General features: G+C 43.4%; 1 protein-coding gene across 1 annotated transcript in view; it reads left to right on the top strand.

Moving 5' to 3' along the window:
• Positions 1-7,542: 7,542 nt before the first annotated feature.
• The window catches only part of LOC306738070 (complement C3-like), a gene marked incomplete at both ends in the record, with an annotated part of 40,128 nt that continues 25,212 nt past the window's right edge, over positions 7,543-22,458 (top strand). The window contains 14 exons of the mRNA XM_079219898.1: positions 7,543-8,193; positions 8,244-9,251; positions 12,239-12,442; positions 12,653-12,818; positions 13,066-13,136; positions 13,381-13,472; positions 14,107-14,189; positions 14,335-14,422; positions 14,620-14,722; positions 15,353-15,467; positions 18,284-18,399; positions 18,545-18,688; positions 20,291-20,506; positions 20,588-20,788. Of these exons, the coding sequence (XP_079076024.1) occupies positions 7,543-8,193; positions 8,244-9,251; positions 12,239-12,442; positions 12,653-12,818; positions 13,066-13,136; positions 13,381-13,472; positions 14,107-14,189; positions 14,335-14,422; positions 14,620-14,722; positions 15,353-15,467; positions 18,284-18,399; positions 18,545-18,688; positions 20,291-20,506; positions 20,588-20,788 (3,258 nt within the window). The remainder of the gene's footprint in view (positions 8,194-8,243; positions 9,252-12,238; positions 12,443-12,652; positions 12,819-13,065; positions 13,137-13,380; positions 13,473-14,106; positions 14,190-14,334; positions 14,423-14,619; positions 14,723-15,352; positions 15,468-18,283; positions 18,400-18,544; positions 18,689-20,290; positions 20,507-20,587; positions 20,789-22,458) is intronic.

Raw genomic sequence — 22,458 nt, forward strand, 5'->3', positions numbered from 1 at the left:
CGGGAACTTTCGAGGGCGACATGGCAAACGCAGGAGAACGGGAGGAGAGGAGGAGGAGGAGGAGGAGGAGGAGGAGGAGGAGGAGGAGGTGGAGGAGCCGCTTCTCTGAGGGACGCTGATCTACGCTCTTTTCTGAAGGACTGAGAAAATGACATTTGTGCTCAGGTAACGCTAACAGACTTTTGGAAATCAGTGCTAAGTTTAACGGTGGACAGGAATACGACATATCTATCCCCGTATAGGACATTTAAAACAGCTAGTCACACTGAATATAAGTGATGAGTATATGTGAGTGATATTAAAGGTAAGAGGGAGCGAAGGGCTCCCATTTTCTTTTTGATGATAGTACCCAAGTTGGGACGAAAACCTCACCAGGGAATTGGTTATTTTCTTTGGGCTGTGGTTTGGTTGGCACTTTGTGCATATTCCCCAGAGAGAGTTAAAGGTCACAACTCTCTGCCTATAATACAACAGGGGCTGGTGGACACATTTCTTCAGCCAGCTGGGTTTTTGGAAGTCAAAGGTGTTTATTTGGTTCATTTAAATATGTTTGTTCGTAGTTCTTATATCCTTGACATGTCTGTTAAGTCCACACAAGTAAATGAGGTCATTTTTGAAGTAAAACTTATTATTTTAAACACAGGGGGTTTGAGGGGAAGGAAAAAAAACAAGAAAGAAGATTACTCATGTCTGATTTAGGGGTTGTTAGTTATAATGTTAAAGGTATCAATCATCCCATTAAGAGGAAAAAGATTCTAACTCAGTTGAAAAAATTCAATTGTTCAATCGGGTTACTACAGGAAACTCACCTAAATGAGGCTGAACACAAGAAACTAAGAAGAGATTGGGTGGAGCAGGTGTTCTATGCATCTTGTCCAAATAGCAGAAAGAGAGGAGTGGCAATTTTGATTAGTAGATCCGGCGGTCTTGCAGTACATAGGGAAGTAAAGGATATTCAGGGAAGGTATATAGGAGTCATAGGAAAAATAGGCGGAATAGACCTGACCATCATGAATATTTATGCTCCGAATGAAGATGATCCTTCGTTTTTTAAGGACATTGCATCGATATTGGCAAGGGAAGCTAAAGGTACCATAGTTTTAGGAGGAGACTTTAATTGTGTCTTAAACGCGAAATTAGACAAATTACCCACAGACCAGGGACCTCCAACCAGGAAATCAAAAGCTGCAAAACATATATTGGAAGAGTTAGGGCTTGTAGATAGCTGGAGAGCCAAGAATCCAACGGCAAAAGATTTTACATTTCTGTCTTCGGTTCATGAGTCATACTCCAGAATTGATCTGATTTGCATCTCAAAGCAGAGCCTTCATAAAATCAAGGAGTGTGTTATAGAACCTATTACTCTATCTGATCATGGCCCAGTAAGACTGAAATTAAACTTGGGTTTCGAAAGGCATTTTAAATACTGGAGATTAAACATCTCTTTGCTGACAAACCCGATATCCCAAGAGCAATTAAAACAAACTATAGGAGAATACTTTGCAATAAATGATAATGGAGCAGTATCCCCCTCCACCCTTTGGGATGGCGCTAAGGCGGTGCTGAGAGGGAAATGTATTGAAATAGCCGTTAAATTAAATAAACAGAGACTTGAAAAGGAGAAACAATTAGAAAGTGATATAAAAAGATTGGGACATGAGCATAGAGTAACTGGGGACAAACATATATTGGAACAACTACAGGAGTGTAGAACTGCTCTGGATCAATTACTTACACGTAAAGCTGAGGGGGCGCTCAGATATACAAACCAAAGATATTATGAAATGGGGAATCGAGCCGGCTACTTGCCTTTCAGTTGAGAAAAGAGCAGTCAAACCGTATTGTTCCTAAAATAAGGCATCCAACTTCCTTAGCTGAGGTTTCACATCCAGTTGAGGTGGCAGGGGCATTTCAAACTTTTTACAAGAATCTTTACGATGCACCGGAGGAAGCTCCAAGCACGGTGAAAATGGAGGGAATATTTAAGGATCTTAATTTAGTAAGGCTATCGGAAGCAGAAGCGGAGGAGTTGACAGCCCCAATTTTAGAAAGTGAAATAAAAGGGATCATTGGATCTCTGAAAAATAATAAATCTCCGGGAACAGATGGTCTGCAAGGTGAATTTTACAAGACCTTTATGAAGGAGCTTGTGCCTAGGCTTTGTGGGGTCTTTAACTATGCTTTACAGGAAAATGACCCACCCAAAAGTTGGTCAGAGGCCGTGATAACAGTCATACACAAAGAGGGGAAGGATCCACTAGAGTGTGGCGCCTATAGGCCAATTAGTCTGCTTGGAAGTGATGTAAAGATTCTTAGTTCTATACTGGCGAATAGAATGCAGAAATACCTTGGGAAGTTAACCAATCCTGATCAGACGGGGTTTATACCGGGCCGTCAAGGTGCAAATAATATTAGAAGAGTTCTAAACTTACAATCAGTAGCAAGAGACTCTGCCTGTCCTTCAATGCTTCTCAGTCTGGACGCAGAGAAGGCGTTTGATAGGGTGGACTGGTCGTATTTAAATTATACTATGGAACGAATGGGATTTAATTGGACATTTATTAAATGGATTAACACTCTAAATAAAGACCCAATATCTAGAGTTAGGGTTTACGGACACTGCTCTCAATTCTTTAAACTTAAGAAGGGGGTTCGGCAGGGAAATCCAGTATCTCCAATTTTGTTTGCACTGAGTATTGAACCGCTGGCTGAGTTAATAAGGAGTAATGATCAAATTGAAGGTATAGTAGATGAGGGGGGCATGATGCATAAGATATCGTTGTTTGCGGATGATATCCTGTTGTTTATAAGAAATCCATTGTCATCTATACCTGCGGTTATGCAATGTCTGAGGAACTATGGGGGAGTTTCAGGACATAAAGTTAATGAGGGGAAATCGGAAGCAATGATGATTACAGGAAGCTGGCCTACACAATTGGACGGACTTGCGAGATTTAGATGGTCAAAGGGGGGCTTTAGGTATTTGGGGGTGATTTTGACTCCTATTGCTTCTAAATTATACAGCGCAAACTATGACAAACTTATTTCCCAGATCAAAAAGGACCTGGAAAGGTGGGAGATGCTTCCCCTTTCCTTGGTTGGGAGAGTAGAAACCATTAGGATGAATGTTCTGCCAAGGCTGTTATTTCTCTTTTGCTCTCTTCCTATTGCGGTCCCGGTATCTACTTGTAAGCTCTTAGATAGGCTTGTTTCCCGATTCATATGGCAGAACAAGAGGCCTAGAGTGAGACTCAAAGTTCTTTGCTTACGGAAAGAGAAGGGCGGTTTATCTTTGCCTCATTTCAGAAGTTATTACTGGGCAGCACAACTTAGAGTATTGATCTCCTGGATGAGATTGGATATGGATACAAAATGGGTACATATAGAGCAAAGTTCAGTAAACGCATCACTCTCAGCACTTCCCTTTCTGACGACAAAGGCACTGAGTATACTAAAAATACAAAATTAATGGATTAAGTATACATTAAAGGTTTGGAGGAAAATAAGACAGGTAATAAACCTCTCATTATCTGTATCTAGGGCAACAAAAATTGCTGCTCTTTGTGATTTTCTGCCTGCTAATTTGGACAGGGGTGTTAGTAAATGGGCAGAGAAGGGTCTGACCACAATAAATCAATTATTTGTAGGAACGACTCTCAGGGCTTTCGCACAACTTCAAGCAAAGTATGGTATTGAAGCCAAGGATCTATTTCGATATTTCCAACTTCGACACTATTTGACCACACACAAGGAGTGGGACAAAATTAAAGACATACCAGGCAATTTTGAGGAGTACTGGGTGGAGATAGCGGAGTATCGAATCCAAACAAAACATGTAATATCTTGTTTATACAGCAGAATTCATATGGATACATTCATTGATACACTAGATATAAAAAGTAAATGGGAATTGGAGGCTAACATCATTATTGCAGATGATGATTGGGAATGCTCTTGGTTGTCCTGGCACAAATGTTTAAGTAGTCCAACCTGGAGAGAATTTAGTTGGAAGCTAAGGATGAGATTTTTTAAAACGCCCTTAGTAATAGCTAAATATGACAAGAAGTATTCCCCTCTCTGCTGGAGAGGTTGTGGCCTAATAGGAGACTTTTCTCACATTTTCTGGGATTGCCCTACATTGCAGAAGTTCTGGGAGGAGGTAAAGAGGGAGATAGGTAAGATCTTAAACTTAGACAGTTCAATTGACCCACAACAGCTGATTTTGGGAACTACACCTACAAGGGGGCTAGGGAAAAACAAACTGTATATAATCAGAGTTATGATGTTAATTGCCCACAAAATGATCACAGTTAACTGGCTCAGGCCCCACTCACCCACTGTGGACCAGTGGGCCCAGAGGCTCCAGGCTGTGAATTGTATGGAGAGTTTAACTGCAAGCCTACGACTCCGGATGGACATTTACCTAGCGAGATGGTCACCTGTCACAAGGTATTGGTCAAAATGACTACTCGGTTGACATTGGACTGGACAAGCTAGATTGAATATGAAACGAGGTGATTTCATTGGGATATCCCTTCTGTCATTTGTGTTCTATTTGTATTTGGTATACACTTGTATTACATACTGTTATTTTTATAGGGTTGTTATAATGGTATATAATATTGTATGTCATGCTGTGTGAGACTCACTGTCAAGGAACTTGTTCTAATAAAAGTTAAAAAAAAAAAAATATATGTTTTCATCATCAGTTGAAGATAAGAATCGTTGTGCTTCGTTCCTCCAGAATGAGCTCTATAAATCTACATACAGTAGTCAGCATGTTTCTACAGGAGCTCAGAGAGGACAAACCAAACTCTGACTCTAGAGTGACATTGCTTTAGTTCTCCTACCTGCTTAACACAAGGGAGAAGTTTTGGGTCGCAATCTGCAACTTCACCACTAGATGGCGCCAGATACGACTAACTCTCCTTTAAGTAAAAGATCTGAGTACTTCTTCCACCACTGCGAGGAGGCCTCCAGGGCAGAAACAACAATCAGCCTACAGCTGTTTCTATTATTTTATTTTATTATTATATACTTTTCTTTTATTCTGTATTTGTGTTTCTTGATTTTTGTACTTTTATATGAATTATATTTTCATACTATGTTTACGTTATGCACTGTTGTGGCTGATTTCTTTCTTCTGGATGGATGATGACTAATCTTTCTAAACCGGATGCTGTATGAACTGGTACCTGTCTCCTATCTGATGCTCGTGAGACGCCACAGGGACTCACTCAGGACCTCAGTGATCAAACACCCACAGAACACACAGTTGGGATCAGAGTTCACTTCACCTAGATTCATTTGTAACACAAACAGACATATTATTTACAACATTCAGTTGAGGTACAGCGTTCATCTCCTCCCTCCTTTCATGTTTCTCGTCACTCTTCTCATGTCCACCAGGTCAAGCCTTCCTTTAAGGAATGCGGCTGCTCTTGCTGACGTCCGACCAGGTCTTTCTCTAGTGGTTGTTGTGTCCGAGTCTCTCGGTCCTGGTTTCTTTGGCTCCTCCAGCCCTCTTCTACTGGTTAATACTGGATCTGAACAAGGTCACTGTGGCTATCTACGTCCGATGTTCTTTTACCCCGGGTCATGTCCGGGACATAGATATGCGTGTGCTGGATGTGATTTTTGCAGTAGGGCTGTTTTCTGAATGTGAGTATTACTGAATTCTGAAAGCAGAGGTCAGCTCATCTTGACCCAGTCTGATCGGCGCCATCGGAGTGAGACAATAACTGGTGCGTCCCCTTAATTGTTTGGGTTCCTTTCCTTTTGTTTTCTCCTCTATGCCTCTCACTCTTGACTCTCAGGGCAAACAACATCTTCCAGACAGCATGAGGCTTGTCTGGTGGGAAGAAGGACACTGTGAGGAGGAGGAGGGGGGGGATAATTTCAATTATAATTGTTAATGTACAAAACTCGTGTTGAACAATTTCCCGTTGTCAGACCTCCGAACCATCTGTGGTGAAGAGCTCTGTGAATTATTCCAAGTTTCTGTTTAATAAATGCTTAAAGACATTTAAGTGTTTAACATCGCATTTGTTTTCTCTAAAGGAGATTGATAAGGTTAATTTCCATTACAAGCTGTAAGCATAATATACAACTATGCACAGGACTTGATATTAAGCACGTAAGCAACAAGTATGAAACACTTCCATTTTATATGTTGTGGCAGCATAAGATATAAAACATTTTCCTTCCACATTCCCCGCTTGAGTGACTGAAGTCACTCACTAAACAGAACATGTCGTTGCTCCTTTGAATCTTCTGGTTCATGTACTTTACGCACAGCAGGGAACCACTCCGGGATGAGGTTGCTAGCACCTTGTGGATGATGCATGAGCTGCTGCAGCTCTTCTTTGGGGTCAGTGGAGGTCGTTGCTACTTATATCGGGTTACCCACTAGTATCACATCATGTACGTATAAAAAAAAGCCCTTTATAAGTGATTCAGTCTACTAATGTCACTTAAGGCAACTTGACTATTCAATGGCAGAATGTGCTGTTTTCCTCAGGTGGTTAGACCTGAGAATCAATGCAAGCAAAATGAGAGAGAGGACGTCCAGAGAGGACCTCGAGAGGACGCTGGCGTGTTTGTCGCCGCTTCTCAGTTCCGTAGCAACAACTTCGCCTTTTGTTTAAATCTGTGCCTACAATCACTGCATGTAGGAATAAGTTATCACTATAAGTTGTATTTACACTCCACTGTCTGGTGCTGCTAACTGTCAGAAGATTGTGCACATTTGACTCTGTGTGCTCGCCTTCTCCAGTGATCAGCTGTTAGCTGTTAGCCGCCAGCCAGCTGTTAGCTCCGCCGACCAAGCGGCGCAATCAATTTACTGTGGATTATCCAACGTCACTCTGCTGCTCACGTTTGGACTCCTCCATGCCACGACTCCAGGACTATCCACCTCGTGTTCTGGCTACACTGTATGCTGCTGCTGTTCTGGCTGCATTCCCTGCTGCTGCTGCGGTCCGAGGTTGGGAGCCTCCTCCACGGATTGCGGCTCCAGGATTTAGCTGGCGCTCCAGTGCTGCAAACATGGTGTTCTTCAAATACTCATCAACGCAACTCCTGGACCTCTTCTGTCACTTCATTCCAAACTGCATCGATGACATTAAGTCCCTCGGACTCCTACGTCGCCCCCGTTATGTCCATAGAGCCTCCCGGTGCAAGTTTGTTTACACTGATCATGGTGTTCCCTCAGTGCTGTCTGACGGGCGCTCCAACGCGCAGCTACGACGTCATCACAACAGACCACACGTGTGCACCCTGAATAATCTGAGGTCCCTGGTCTGTGTTGACAGTGTCGTTCCCTCCACACCGCCTGCCCCAGCATTCACTAACAACGGTGCAACATTTATGCTGCAGAATGCTCGCTCAATCAACAATAAAGCTCTACTCATCCATGATATCATCACTGACAGGAAAATTGACTTTCTCTGTCTAACTGAAACTTGGCAAAATCAGCAGGATTTCATGGCACTTAATCAAGCCACTCCCCCTGGATATGTCTACATACAAAAGCCTCGCTCCATGGGTCGTGGCGGCGGGCTGGCTGTTATACATCGAGCTGACATCCTGGTCAAAGACCTCCCAGTACCCAATGTCACCTCGTTTGAGTGTGTCATTTTCTCCCTGGTTGGGTCTACACAGCTCCAGGTTGTCCTCATCTACCGCCCCCCTAAAGCCTCCACCACCTTCATGTCTGAGCTATCTGAGCTTCTCACCTCTGTCTGCTCCATGTCTCCATCTACACTCCTGCTCGGTGACTTTAATATTCATGTGGACTCCACCAGCTGCTCGTTTGCCACCGAATTCCTGTCACTGTTGGACTGTTTCAACTTCACACAGCACGTTAAAAGTCCCACCCACACTAAAGGCCACACGCTAGATCTGGTGTGCTCCACTGGCACAACTCCCTCCCATCTGCAGTGCCTGAACCTCGCGGTTTCAGACCATCTCGCTGTTCTCTGCACTGTTCCTGTCACCCTGCCCAGGCAGCGCACAAAACGTACCATCCAGTACAGGAACATCAAGACAGTGAGTACACCAGCTCTGAACGACCTGATAGCGACCCATCTGGCCTCAGATCCACACGACAGCTCTGCTGATGGGCTGATTGCCCACTACAACGCCACTTTATCCGGCAGCCTTGACTCCCTTGCCCCCCTCAAAACCCGGACTGTCTCCTATACCCGTCCCGCCCCTGGTTCACCACTGAACTCCGCACCCAGAAGTCCACTGGCCGTCAACTGGAGAGGCGCTACAAAAGATCTGGCCTCACTGTCCACCTTGAGGCTTATAAAGAGCATGTGAGGGCCTACAAAGTAGCTCTCTCCCAGGCCAAAACACTGTACTACTCCACCCTCATTACCAACCAACAAAACCACCCCAGACTGCTGTTCTCCACCATCAACCGGCTCCTTCGCCCCCTTGGCCCCACCCTCCCCTCAGGTACCCCCGACCTCTGCACTAAGTTCCTGGACTTTTTCCAGGACAAAGTCGAGTCCATCCATCAGCAGCTCCTGGTTCCTGCCCACCTCCCTCCACACACACCTCAGCCACTGGGCGTGGCTCTCTCGGATGTTCACCTGCCTCAGTGCTCCCTCTCCTTCTTCTCCCCTGTATGTGCTCCTCAGGTTGCAAAGTTGGTCACTAAGGCCAAAGCCTCCACCTGTTCTCTGGACCCCATGCCCACAGCCTTGGTCAAGGCGTGCCTACCTGCCCTGTGCCCCATTATGGTGAACATCATCAACTCCTCCTTGGCATCTGGTCTTGTACCCGACAGCCTTAAGATGGCCTCAGTCACTCCCATCCTCAAAAAGCCAGGTCTGGACATGGATGACTGCAACAACTATCGACCGATCTCCAACCTCCCTTTCCTGAGCAAAATTCTGGAAAGAGCAGTGGCCGCCCAACTCCATCAATATAGGGCCAACCATGAGCTCTACGAAACATTTCAATCTGGTTTCAGACCACATCACAGCACAGAGACCACCCTCATCAAAATCACAAATGACCTCCTCATCGCTGCAGATTCTGGTCACATCAGCATCCTCGTCCTCCTGGACCTCTCAGCTGCCTTCGACACAGTCTCCCACACCATCCTCCTCACCCGCCTATCTGACTACCTTGGCCTCACCGGTTCAGCTCTCTCCTGGTTTCAGTCCTACCTCACAAACAGAAAACAGTTTGTCACCATCAGAGACTCCAGTTCCACCCTGGCCCTAGTCAACCATGGCGTACCTCAAGGCTCTGTGCTGGGACCCCTCCTCTTCACCATCTACATGCTTCCCCTTGGTCAGATCATCCGCCACCATGGTCTCAGCTTTCATTCTTATGCTGACGATACACAACTATATCTCAGCACCAAACCATCCACACAGCTACCCCCACAGTCACTTGTAAACTGCCTACATGCAATAAAAATCTGGATGTCATCAAACTTCCTAAAACTCAACAGCAACAAAACTGAGCTCATGGTTGTGGCTCCCAAGGCCCTGTTCCGGAAGGTTGGAGATCTCCACCTGGACGTTGACGGCTGTTCCTTCTCCCCATCCTTGGAAGTCCGCAACCTGGGTGTCATCCTGGACCCAACACTATCATTCCAATCTCATATCAGGTCCATTACCAAATCCGCCTTCTTCCACCTCAAAAACATCTCACGTCTCCGGCAATCACTCTCTGACTCTGTGGCAGAAACCCTTATCCACGCTTTCGTCACCTCCCGTTTGGACTACTGCAATGGAGTTCTGTCCGGGGTTCCCAGCAAAGCCCTGGACAGGCTCCAGTATGTGCAAAACTCGGCTGCCAGGTTTCTCACCCGCACCAAGCCCTGGCAGCACATCACCCCCACCCTCATCCACCTCCACTGGCTTCCGGTCAAGTCCCGCATCACCTACAAGATCCTCCTCCTCACCTACAAATCCCTCAATGCCCTGGCTCCTCAGTATCTATCTAACCTCCTTCACCCTTACACACAGTCCCGTAACCTTCGATCCTCAGGCACGGGTCAGCTCTCCATCCCTCACACAAAAATGCAAACTTTTGGGGACAGAGCCTTCAGTGTGACAGCCCCCACACTTTGGAACTCTTTCCACATAGAGCTCCGCAACACACCATCTCTGGACACCTTCAAAAAACTCCTCAAAACTCACCTCTTCACCAAAGCCTATGTCCTCTAGCTACTGTTGCATTTGTTATGTTTATTTATGTCTTTGTTAAGCGTCCTTGGGTTTCATGAAAGGCGCTATATAAATCCTAGCTATTATTATTATTATTATTATTATTGTTGAAACAGTGCTTCATGTATACATGCCAACCGCTGTACGTAGCTTCGTATTTCTTTGGTTAGCAGCTCCAACGAGGTCCTCCCAGGTACGGTGCAGGCATAGGCCGTCCTGTTAGCATCTCATGCGGTGTTAGATGTGTGATGCGGTTAGTTTGCATTCTCATGCTCATTAGTGCAAGCGCCAGAGCAGTCAGCCAGTCCATTTTAGTCTCCCTGCAGATGTTGGCTAGTTTAGATAGATAGATACATACTTTATTAATCCCCAAGGGGAAATTTCTTGTCATAGTAGCGCCGTACAACTTGAAGATACAAATAAACACACAAGATGAAAAATATATAAAGAAGCAACAGGGATGAAAGATATATACAAATAAAATAAAATAAAAATATAGTAAAATATAAACGTGTATATATATAGTTTTGCTTTTAGCGTACCATTAGCTCTTTCTACCAATCCCTGGGATTGAGGATGATACACACAACCTAATCTCTACTTGACCCTCAATGACTGACATATCTTTTCCATTATGGTTTTCATCAAATTGCGTGCCATTGTCAGAACTTATTATATCGGGGATCCCGAACCTTGGAATGACTTCTCTGGTTAGAAACTTAGCTACAGTCATAGCATCAGCTTTGGCTGTTGGGCAGGCTTCCACCCATCTGCTGAACCTGTCAATTACTACCAAAACATATTGCTGAACAAAACGTCTCCATCACATGTACGGGATGATTTATCTGAAAGTCATTCCACATTTCATCGGACTCCATCAAGGACCCCTCGCACAGTTTGTTTTTGAGTCATTTGTATTGATCTGAATCCGACGCCCCTCCTCTTCTTGTTGACTGTACAGCGTCTGATGAGGTAGTAGAGGAGGGTGTATAACAGTTGACCGTCTCTCTCGTGTTCACAGTCCACTGGGGACCCAGACGGTCAACATGGGTTGGTGGACATTACACTACATTGTGTTTCTCATGATTCTCTGCAGCTTCTCAAGAAGGTACTTCTCTGTTTTTCTGCAGACAGTTTGTATCTTGAAAGTTGTTAAAAATATGTTTTTTTTAGGGTTTGTCTGTTCAGTCGTAAGACAAATGACAAGAGACGAGAACATGTAAAAAAAAATCATTATTTCTTTCTTAATGGACATTTGCTGTGCAATATTTATGAATTATTATATTTGTCTTGAGTTTGCAGTTCTCTGTCATGCTTTACATTAATGTTTGTTCTGTTTGTTTGCAGTGCAGTGGTCCAAGTTAGTTCATCACCGAGGTACCGTTGCCACTAATACAGTTTGTTGTACTGGACATTGTTCTTTCATTTCAGGATTAACAGTTGTTTATTTTACTCTCTGACATCTCATCGTTCTCTTCTTAACATCCTGCTCCAGTATCATCCGTAATCAAAAAGTATAAAGTGAAAAAACAAGATTCTTGTTTAACCGGCTAATGTACTTGCTGACTCCCAAACGTTGCCCGGGTAAACGCAAACTGTTGAGCCTTCATGGTAACCATTCGGTTTGCAAAACTCTGGCGAGATAATTGAGGTTACGCACAGACCGTACGCTAACCTTTTGAGACCCCGGCTGTTTTAATCCATATGTCTTGACTAGGCGTATGATGTTGATGACCACTCCCTCAACATCCTCATCCTCATAGACACCATTAAGCACTATACGAATAAAATGTATTATTATTATTATTTTTGCAATCAGATGAGTCGGCCTCTGCTGGTCAATAGAGAGTATTAAGGTTTAAAATCCCTTCCACATTGGCAGAACCGGAGGTTCAACCGATGTGGAAGGGATGCTAACCTGGGATTAGCGGAAGGGATGCTAACCTGCTGTGTTCTGACTACAAGTAGCAGTACTACTAGTTGTATTGTCAGCAGTACTGTTCTGGCAGTACCTACCCGGTTACTTTCCGACCACCATGTTGTGACGTTTCTCCCCCAGGTTCACTCTGCTGGCTCCAGACCTGCTGAGGACAGACAGTCAGGAGAACATCTACCTCCAGGCAGACGGTGTGTCCAGCCCCTTCACCGTCTCCATCTCCATCCTGGACTTCAGTAAGACCACCACGCTCCTCCAGGACTCGGTCACGCTCAATCTGGAAAATGGATTCCACACTCTCAAGGCGATACAGGTGAGTCATCGGGGTCAACGGTGTTGGGTGCGAGGGAGAAGTAAGGTCAGAAAAGAAAAGTGGAAACTATTTATTATACGATATTGATTTACGAGCGTAACACTCAAACATACCAGGTTGTGGATTTTAACGTCGGTGTCTCGTTCCTGCTCCACATCATGATGCTTTCCTTCATTCTGAACATCCTCCCGTCTCTCAATCTCATCTCAGCTTCCCTCGGATCATTTAAAACGCGAACAGTTTGCGAACAAGTTTGTGTATCTGAAGGTGGACTTTGGTGGCTTCCACTCAGAGGAGAGGGTGATGATGGTGTCCTTTCACTCTGGATACATCTTCATCCAGACAGACAAACCCATCTACAAACCCGGAGACACCGGTAAGAACCGAAGTTGCCGATGAAGAAAAAAACCAAAGCACCAAGCATAAACCACGAAATAACCACAAGTGGACTTTGGCTTGAAACTACTGATCAAGTCTGTTTAAAAACACAGAAACAGTTGAAGTAACAGTAATAGCGATAATGACTGTTTAGATGACACACCTGAGTAATGTTATACCAATGTACAAATCATGAAAACATTATTTTGACTATTTTTCAGTCTGTCTTTTGTTTCCCTCTCCAGTTCGATTCAGAGTCTTTGCGTCTTCTTTGTCCTTTAAGGCCTTTGACAGCGCCGTCACAATAGACATCCAGGTAAATAAATATCATGATCAGTACATTAATTGATAAGTCAATGATTATCTTGTTCAAGAGGATTGTAAAATGTATATATTTGGGTTTTGGGCTGTTGATCTAAGGAAACAAGACATGTGAATAAATAACTTTGCGCTTTAAGAAATGAGAGTCTTGCAAAAGTAATCAGCATGACACTTTGTAGAATGGGCCATGGCTTTTGATTATATTTTATAGGTCAAATTAACCTGTTTGTGTGTCTCAGAATACAGACGGCGTGGTGGTTAAACAGGTCTCCAGCATCAGACCTACGGATGGGGTTTTTGCCGACACTCTTGCTCTCTCAGAATTTGTCAAGTAAGATCAAGTCCTTTGACTCACCTTTCAACTCCTTCCACTGCCAAGAGATTGAGATCTGTCTGTATAAATATTTCATCGAGATAATAATAATAATAATAATAATACATTTTATTTGCACTTTACATGGTAACAAACAATAGAGGCAGCAATAAAACAAGAAAGATGACAATAGTCAAACATAAAAATAGTATTACAGGTTAAAAGCAGATTGAAATAAATTACACTTTAAAAAACAGCTGTGAAATTCACAGTTATTTACTGTGTTTGTGAACAGTTACCTACTGTAAACTCTTTCCTAGTAAAGTACTGTGTATTCAGTCAAGTATTACAGTAGTCAAAGCTTTACTGTCAAAAGCAAAGTATTACATATTGTACTGTATACAAACACAGTAACATAAAAAGTACTGTGGGAAATCACAGTAACTGTAATCTACTGTAGAATATCCCTGTACCCCAAAAAGTACTGTATAAATTACAGTAACCCCAAATATATATATATATGTGTGTGTGTGTGTTTTTACTTGCAGAATGAACTATTTCAACAAATAGGGATTGGATTGGCACATTCATGTTTCCCAGAGGATGCAAAGTCTTTATTTGTTTCTCTGATGTGACTGTGTGTCTGTGACAGTGAAGGAAAATGGACAGTGACTGCAAAGTTTGACCACCGGCAGCAGAACATGTTCACCTCTGAGTTTGAGGTGAAGAAATATGGTATGTCATGTTTAGACTGTGTGTTTTTTTGTTTGTTAGTTTTGTAGGCATCACACTTTTGTTCACCTCTGAATGTGATATGTTAATAAGAAGTGTACTATTTAATAAAAGTTATACTATATTTTTCTCGTGTGTTGTGTTTCAGTGCTTCCTGCCTTCAATGTTACCCTAACGCCCAGGAAGTCCTTCCTCAACCTGGATGACAGCCAGCTGGAGGTGGAGGTGGAGGCCAGGTCGGTCAAACACTCACACACCAACACAGGCTTGTGAAGCCACTTCATGTACATAATTCACTATAATATGTAACCTTTGAGCCTTAAAATGTCATACGTGTTAAATAGATTTTCCTTCCGAATTTTAAGTATTTATATGAAAATTATGAATGAAACCAGTTGACTGTTGATTTACCTTTGTTGTGATTGTGTCTCAGGTACCTGTACGGGGAGCTGGTTCAGGGGACGGCCTATGTGGTGTTTGGGGTGAAGATCAACCAGGAGATGATAAGGTTGCCTTCAGTGAAGCAGACGTCAAATGTACGTCGCTGATTTTATGGGCGCTGCCACATTTGTGAGCTACACCTATCATAATTGACCCTTTGCTAGGCCCCGCCCCTTGCTTGCCCCCTCCGATAAGCTGTCAGAGCTACGTTACTACGGAGCCCACACTGTCACTAACCACACTGAAATATGTCATTTTTGGAGGAAGAAAAATTTGATTTCAGCAGAGGAGATAGTTATTGGACCCTGGTCTGGCTGATGCTACGATATGATTGGCCAGTCTGCGTTTGAGGGGCGGGATGTAGCTACTACAAAGCTTTGGTTCTGTTTAGCCTTTTAGTTAATTATATTTATATTCATGATTGGTGTTAAGCAAACGTTACTGTGGAGTTTTTTGTTTCTTAACAAGTGCAACAGAGACATTTGGTTTAATATAAAAATGTAAAATTGTTTGTGAAAGTTAATATTGTGAACTTGACCATAGCAGGTCAATCAGTATGAGTTGTTTATCAAGACTGCTGGGTCGCTGTTGAAAGCTAGAGCTTTAGCTAAGATTTGTATTGTAGAAATTATACATACTGGTTAGTAATTATTTAGTGTGTTATAACAGTGAACCAGTAGCTCTTATAACCATTAGATGTCTTCTGTGCTCTTGTTCTCCTGCAGCTGGATGGAGGAGTCGTCAGTCTGAGCATGGAGGAGCTCAAGAGAGCTTACCCCAACATCAAGTCTCTGGTGGGCAAGTCTGTGTATGTGAAGGCCTCTGTGCTCACCAACTCAGGTGAGCCCTTCATGTGAGTGGGTAAACAGGCAAAAATATCAAAAACCCAACCCCTTGACTCATTATATTGTATCAATAAAGTCAATTCCTGAACAAATAGTCCTTTGAAAAATGTGTACACAAAGACGTGTAACATAAGTCACAGAAACCGTCCCATGGTTTCAAACAAACTGTGATCTTATCTGTGATATTATCTTTGGTCTTACTATAGACAGTCTGTGCAGGCTATAGCAAGACCAAACTCTTCAAATTGTCGTAAACAGCACAATTTTTTTTCTCAATGCCTCTGATCATATGTGTATCAGCATGCCTTTTAGCCGTCTGGACAAGGAGGCAACATCCAGTTCTGCCGATGCTGAAGTGTCTTAAAACCTGCATTCTCTCTACAGACCAGCAGGGGCCGACTCCTCAAATTGTATAGAAGTCAATGAGAAGATAGGCTCGTTCAAAAGAACTGTGCCTCGCCTGGAATGCAGACAAGAGCAGGCGGCCTTTGTTTTTTCTTATATCTGCCGGAGAAATACATTACTACTCATTTTGATCGAGCATTAAGTATTATAACTACACATAAAATAAGCATTTTCTACAACACGTGGTGTTTGCTGTCAAATCTAAGAGCCAATCAGCTCTCTGATGTCACAACAATCAGGCGTTACCCATCAAGCACTGGGCCACGCAGTCGGTTGAGAGCTGCCTGGCTCTAAAATCTGCGTCCGCCGCGCTCTCGTGAGATTATCGTTGACCACGCGTGCATGACGTCAGAGCAAGTCGGGACCAAGTCAGACACAAATCTAGCCTTCATGCATTGTGCGCCGATTGCCGGTGATCGATTCTACGCAGGACTGGCTCATCTCCAACGAACCTAATGACTCTACTGCTCTCTTGATGTATTCCCTCAGTAAACATTATAAACATGAGTTTATGTCTCAATCTTTAGTTTCAAGTCTTCTTCAATACAGCATGATGTTCATTTAGTAAATTATGGTCATTTAGAGTCAAACAGACCATAAAGCAGGGGATGCTTTAGGGCGGGGCTACAAAGTGATTGACAGGTTGGAAGTTACTACATTCCAAATATGGTCACATATTACATATATACACACAAAAACAACAAAATGGTGATCACCGTAATCCAAGATGGCGACGGCGAAATAACCAAACTCAAGGCTTCAAAACGGCATTCCACAAAACAACGGGTGATGTCGCAATGACTACGTCCACTTGTTATATAAAGTCTACAGTCTGGACAAACAAGTAATCGATAACTTTGACTCTCTCTTGGCTCAGTTTTTGGCAAATGTGGGCTATTTCACAAGTTGTTTTCGATGTTCAAAAGCAAAAGTCCAGGTCATTTTCTGTGTTAGATAACTGACCGCTCATGCAATTCCAAAACTTGTAACATGTAACACTGCATCAATCAGTATAAATTTTGACCATATACAATGAAATATAATCTGCACTATGCCTTTCGGAGCTGTAGGAAGGATTTGTATAGTGTGACATGGCATAAAAAAGTTGAAATACCACAAGGAGGGTAATTAAAGCCAATGTTGGTAAAAACAAATAATAATGGGGCCAAATTAATATTTTTGGGACCAAACTCTGAATTTACAACATTAAAGTTGTACATTTACGAGAAAAACAAATTGGACATTCTCTGAGATTAAAGTAGTAAATGAATGAGAAAAGATTTACGAGCAAAGAACTCAAATCAGTATGTTTTCTTCTGAATGGGCCTGAATTAGAACAAGTCCAGATGTTTCAATACTATAGTCATTCTGGACTAAAATCACTAGTATATCCTTATTGCTAAATCTAAATTGCAAAGCATGATTTGATTATTTCATCCATTGCAGCGATAATACAGCAGTCTGTGGTGCAATGGGGTTAGCTTCTCTAAAATGTGTGCCTTTAATCTCAGAGAATAACAAGTGTTTCTTCTTATAGAAATTATACCGACCAATATTGGTATAATGCCTTCGATCTTTTATCTCGCCCCGTGCTAAATCGTTTGGATTTTATGTTATTTTTTCAAAACAAGTTATAGGTTTTATCGAGGGTGTTTTACAGCTTGCGCTCCAGGTCCCCTACGGTAGGCTGTAACTTCTCTCAACCCTTATCAAGCGAGTATGCATTTCGTCTATGCCTTCTCTCTGCCTATTGACACCATCTCATCATTTATGACAAACACTGCAAAAGTCTTCACCCAATGATACTTACCTTAAGTCTTCACCCAAAGATACTTACCTTAAGTCTCTTTGGTAGGTTCAGTCGTCACTTCTGTATCTCACGGTCGATGGACAGGGGAGAGGGTTTGAATTGTTTTAAAGAACCAGAATATTTTGTTTGGTTTCAGTGACTTACGAATGGAGTTTTATTTAAAATTAATATCACATACAACAATTTCAATTCAATGAAACAGTTTCAGTGTCACAAGCAACTAAGAGAATGGTAAGATCCAGAGCTGGTGAAGAACACTTCTTCTCTCCTCTCTCGTCTTGCAGAGACGGCCGTGCACAAGCACATGCATCATTCATTCTGTCACCAAAGTTGGCTAAAGGATGTTTCTACTACTTGGTAATATATATGAATGCAAAAGTAGAGATCATATAACACAGCATATTAAAAAAGATTATATAACATAGCAACTTATAACTGTAACTTAGTAACTTAGTCCTATGCATTTTATGTGGTCTAATCACAAACTATAATTGAAAATAAAAAACAAACCATATATATGCTCAATGGTTATACTGAAAAATAAAAACTTTATATGTAATAATAGTTAGACTTTTCCCTTGATCACTCAACAACAGGCAGTGACCTGGTTGAAGCAGAGAAGACTGGCATTAAAATTGTGGAGTCTCCGTTTGTGGTATCCTTCAAAGACATACCGAAGTACTTCAAGCCGGGCCTCCCCTTGGACTTTACAGTAAGGACCGTCTTCTGTGTTCATGATCCATCCACTAAAACTGGATATTTGCTTTTGTTTTGTCCTTGTCTTGTGTTCACGTGTCCTTCAGATCAATCACAAGTGTATACAACAAAGACAAATGCTCTCCCTCCAACCTGTCCAGATCCAGGTGAGCCACCATGACGGCTCCCCGGCCCGAAACGTTCTGGTCACCTTGAAGCTGCTGAACACGGACGTGGTCGTCTCCACCGGCATCGGCAGAGCCATCGTCAACATGCCTGCTGATAGAAACCCACAAACCATCACGGTTAGTGTGACTGCATTCACATTTTACCAGTGCGTTTTCAACCTAGGTCTTCAGTGCCGTACAGTCCACATCAGGAGGGGGGGGGGGGGGGGGGGGGGGGGGGGGAGTGTCCCGGGAGTTACTGTCAGACACTCAATACGTGTCGCGTTATACGTGTTCATACAGACCATGTGTGGACAGCAGACGCCCACTCCGCCACACGGCACCTCCACGAGCATGGAGGGAGGTCACACAGGGCGTGGGGACTGACCCGCGGAGCCACTCCACCACCAGCGGACACCCCAGCCGAGCGCGAGGCGAGATTGTGCGTCCTGACCAGCCCAACCCCACAGCCCACCGGGGATTTCCCCGCATCAACAAGAACCTCACTTAGTTATTACATGACAAAACAATCCATGATAAAAAAAAAACGGCACCAATGACAACGCCACCGCAGATGAAAAAACACAAAAAGCAGTTAACTCACCAGATGCTGTTCACTTACAGACAAAGTCCATCCACCTCTCCCTGTAAACAAAATGTTCAGCGACGCGGTTGTACAGTTTAACGGTTCCAGTTTCAGCAACAGGTGGCCATGGACGCCGGTGAGGACAGCCGCGCCCCCGGAACACCTCCACGCGTTCTAGGGCAGAAAATATCCGCTCGACAGCGGCAGTCGACACCGGGGTCATCACCGCAAACATACGCTGTCACTAAATCCGCCACCAAGTCTGCTTCTCCTCATCCTTCAGCCACCAAGCAAAACACTAAACATGTCACAACTTCTCTCTTCAGCCTGAACCATTCCAGCTCCCACTGACCAATCACAGCGCATGTTAATGGTCACGCTGGGCCACTGAACAATCACACGTCCACGCCATTTCGCAGGCCCTGCACGTCAAAGAATCCGCCCAGCTTGTCAAACTAGAGATCTGATTTGTTGACTTCCATAACAATCAACGATAACGTCCACTGCCCGGCTACTTTAATCTGCAAAGTCCTGCTTAAACTGCTTGGCCTCCATAGAGACACCAGATAAATTGTTTATTGTTAAATGTTATGCACCTCCCACCAGGACAAATTCATGGTAATAAATGGTTCTGATTATTCATGAAGTGTTACACAACTGCTCCAGTTTTATGCTATATTGCAAGAAAAGAACATTTGTAAATCAACTGAAAGTCAAGAAGAAACAGTTATTTTCCATTAACTGTTAACATAAAAAATGTTCAAGCTAAATTTTTCAATGATTTAAGATGTGAAGATTTTCCATTGCTTTTATACGACAACCACGTAACTTTTTTCTTTTCTTTCGGGACAAAACAAGCTACATCACCATTTACTTCCTTTTCATAAGCAGCAACTAACCTGCAGATTAGTCGATAATAAAGGTCATTTGCGGCCCCTCGTCGGTTTTTATTTTCTAAACCTGCACAGGTGGTTTTAAAAGCCTGAAAAATGTTTCTTTAGAGGACAGTATTATGTCATTGGTGAATATGGACATCCCTGCTGTAGACCAAATTCATAAAGGCTATTTTGTACGATTTTGTTATCTTGAATTTCTTCGGGATGACAGAGACAAAACTGTCACAAACCTTAATGCTTTCATTGTGTGTTTCCCAGGCTGAGACCACGCAGGCTGACCTGAGACCAGAGCAGCAGGCCAGACAACAGGTCACTGTCCGGCCGTACGTCCCCTTCAACCTGAACCAACAGAACTACCTGTACATCTCCACGGGAACCAACGCGGTGTCCTTAGGAGACCGACTGAACCTGAAGCTGAGCATCGCTCCTTCAGACCCGACACACAGAGAATTCATCACACACATCACCTACCTGGTGAGACGAGAACACCGCATTTACAAAACAGCAACAAAATCAAGTAAAACACAGACATAAAAAAATCCCCAAAACTCTCAGGTGCTGAGTAAAGGAAACATCATTGTTGCCGAGCGTGTGGACGTGACGGGTCAGCTGGTCACCGGCGTCGTGCTGACGGTCACCCCGGAGATGATGCCGTCGTTCCGTTTCGTGGCGTTCTACGGTATTCCCTGGGTGGGGCAGGAGGAGGTGGTGTCGGACTCCATCTGGGTGGATGTGGCAGATTCCTGCGTTGGAGGGGTGAGTGATCAGTACGGAGGTCTGAATGGAGCAAAGCGCCTGTGACTGTTTTTAATCCTTCTAAAATTCTTCATTGCAGGTGCACAAATCACAAATTAAGAAACATAAACCCTCACATTTCTTCTGCAGTTACTGTTGTCACGAACCGAGCCGCACGGCCGTGACAAAAGAAGGGGGATACGGATAAAATGAGCGGTTTAACAGAAAAGAGGGTTTTTTAGCTTTGTTAGGATGGCCATATAGCGGCTGGATTTTGGAAGCAGAAAACGCGACAGGTTTACATGGTGGCCAACCAGGTGTTTATTTCACCAACATTTAAACTAACAGGACAGTTATGGTGTACCACGGCAGCGTGTGGTCCCAGCAGCAATGGAACCAGCTATATGGCATGAGGCAGTTTATATAGCCTGCTACTGATTGGCCCTCGACCCCACCACAGGAAACTCTGCCCACCTCTGCCCACACACCTCTGCCCACACACCTTTACCTATACATGATAATACATACCTTTATATACATTCCTATCCCCTAGGATCAATAAGCTGCATGATCTCCAGTGGTGCCACACGTCAACCTAGAGATCATATAAAGCCCGAAAGAGGGAAATCAACTTTACATCAAAACAAAAACCCCCCTCTACTAATTATTACTTGGTATCTCCCGGAACCATGAATTGGTGCTCAGGCACCCCAGGGACTCTTTTAGATGGAACACCCTGGAGAGGAGACACAAGAGGTAAATTACTTGAAAACATTTCAAATCCAATCATAAGTGAAGGGTAATGGAGGGTCTTCATTACAAACTTCCACAAAACAGAACCAAACCGTGATCTTGTTACCAACCCAACTGGTGCCTCAGGGCAGAGAGAGTGAGAGCACCAACCCTGAGGGCCTGTTAACTCCTTGCCACTAACGAGTGCAGGTGTCCCCACTCTCCTGACGACCCTGTCTGCCACGCCCACCTGCACACCTGCAGGGACAACGGCCAGTGGCGGAGAGGGTCGTCACACTGTTGTGATTATGGCGCATTACGGCGTTTTTTCTGTCCATGATTTTATTTAATTTTTTTCCAGGTGTACTTGACCGTGATGCACCTTATTCGCTGCAGTAACTGTAGAACAAATGTGAGGATGTGAGTTTCTTAATTTGTGTGCCTGCAATGAAGAGCTTGAGAAAGTGTCACAGTTGTGTTGTAATTGTGGAAGAGAAAATAAAGTCTACAAATTCCACTGTCATAGATGCTTAGTTGTTTTTCTCCACTAATACCTTCATAGATTTACACTGAAGGACCGACAATACTTTGTGTTGGTAGCTACCTACACATCAGAGCTGACTAGGATGACATGTTGTGTTCCCCAAGGTTCAATACTGGGGCCTCTTCTGTTCAACATCTACATGCTTCCACTGGCTCAGATTATGAAAAACAACAAACTGTGGTATCATAATTATGCAGATGACACACAAATCTACATAACTATATCACCAGGGGATCTGTTTCTGTTCTGTTTGCTGTTGCCTTTAATTGAACCAGATTCAATTGCTGCATCTCACTACTGCATTGTATTTCTTAAACTGCACTGCAACTTTGATTCAACTTTGATTTTGCTTTTTGACTGTTTTAATGTTTTCTTAACTGTTTTTAAATCTGCATTATGTTTTGATACTTTTAAT

Source organism: Taurulus bubalis (genome assembly GCF_910589615.1).
Source record: "Taurulus bubalis genome assembly, chromosome: 6".
Classification (NCBI taxonomy): domain Eukaryota; kingdom Metazoa; phylum Chordata; class Actinopteri; order Perciformes; family Cottidae; genus Taurulus; species Taurulus bubalis.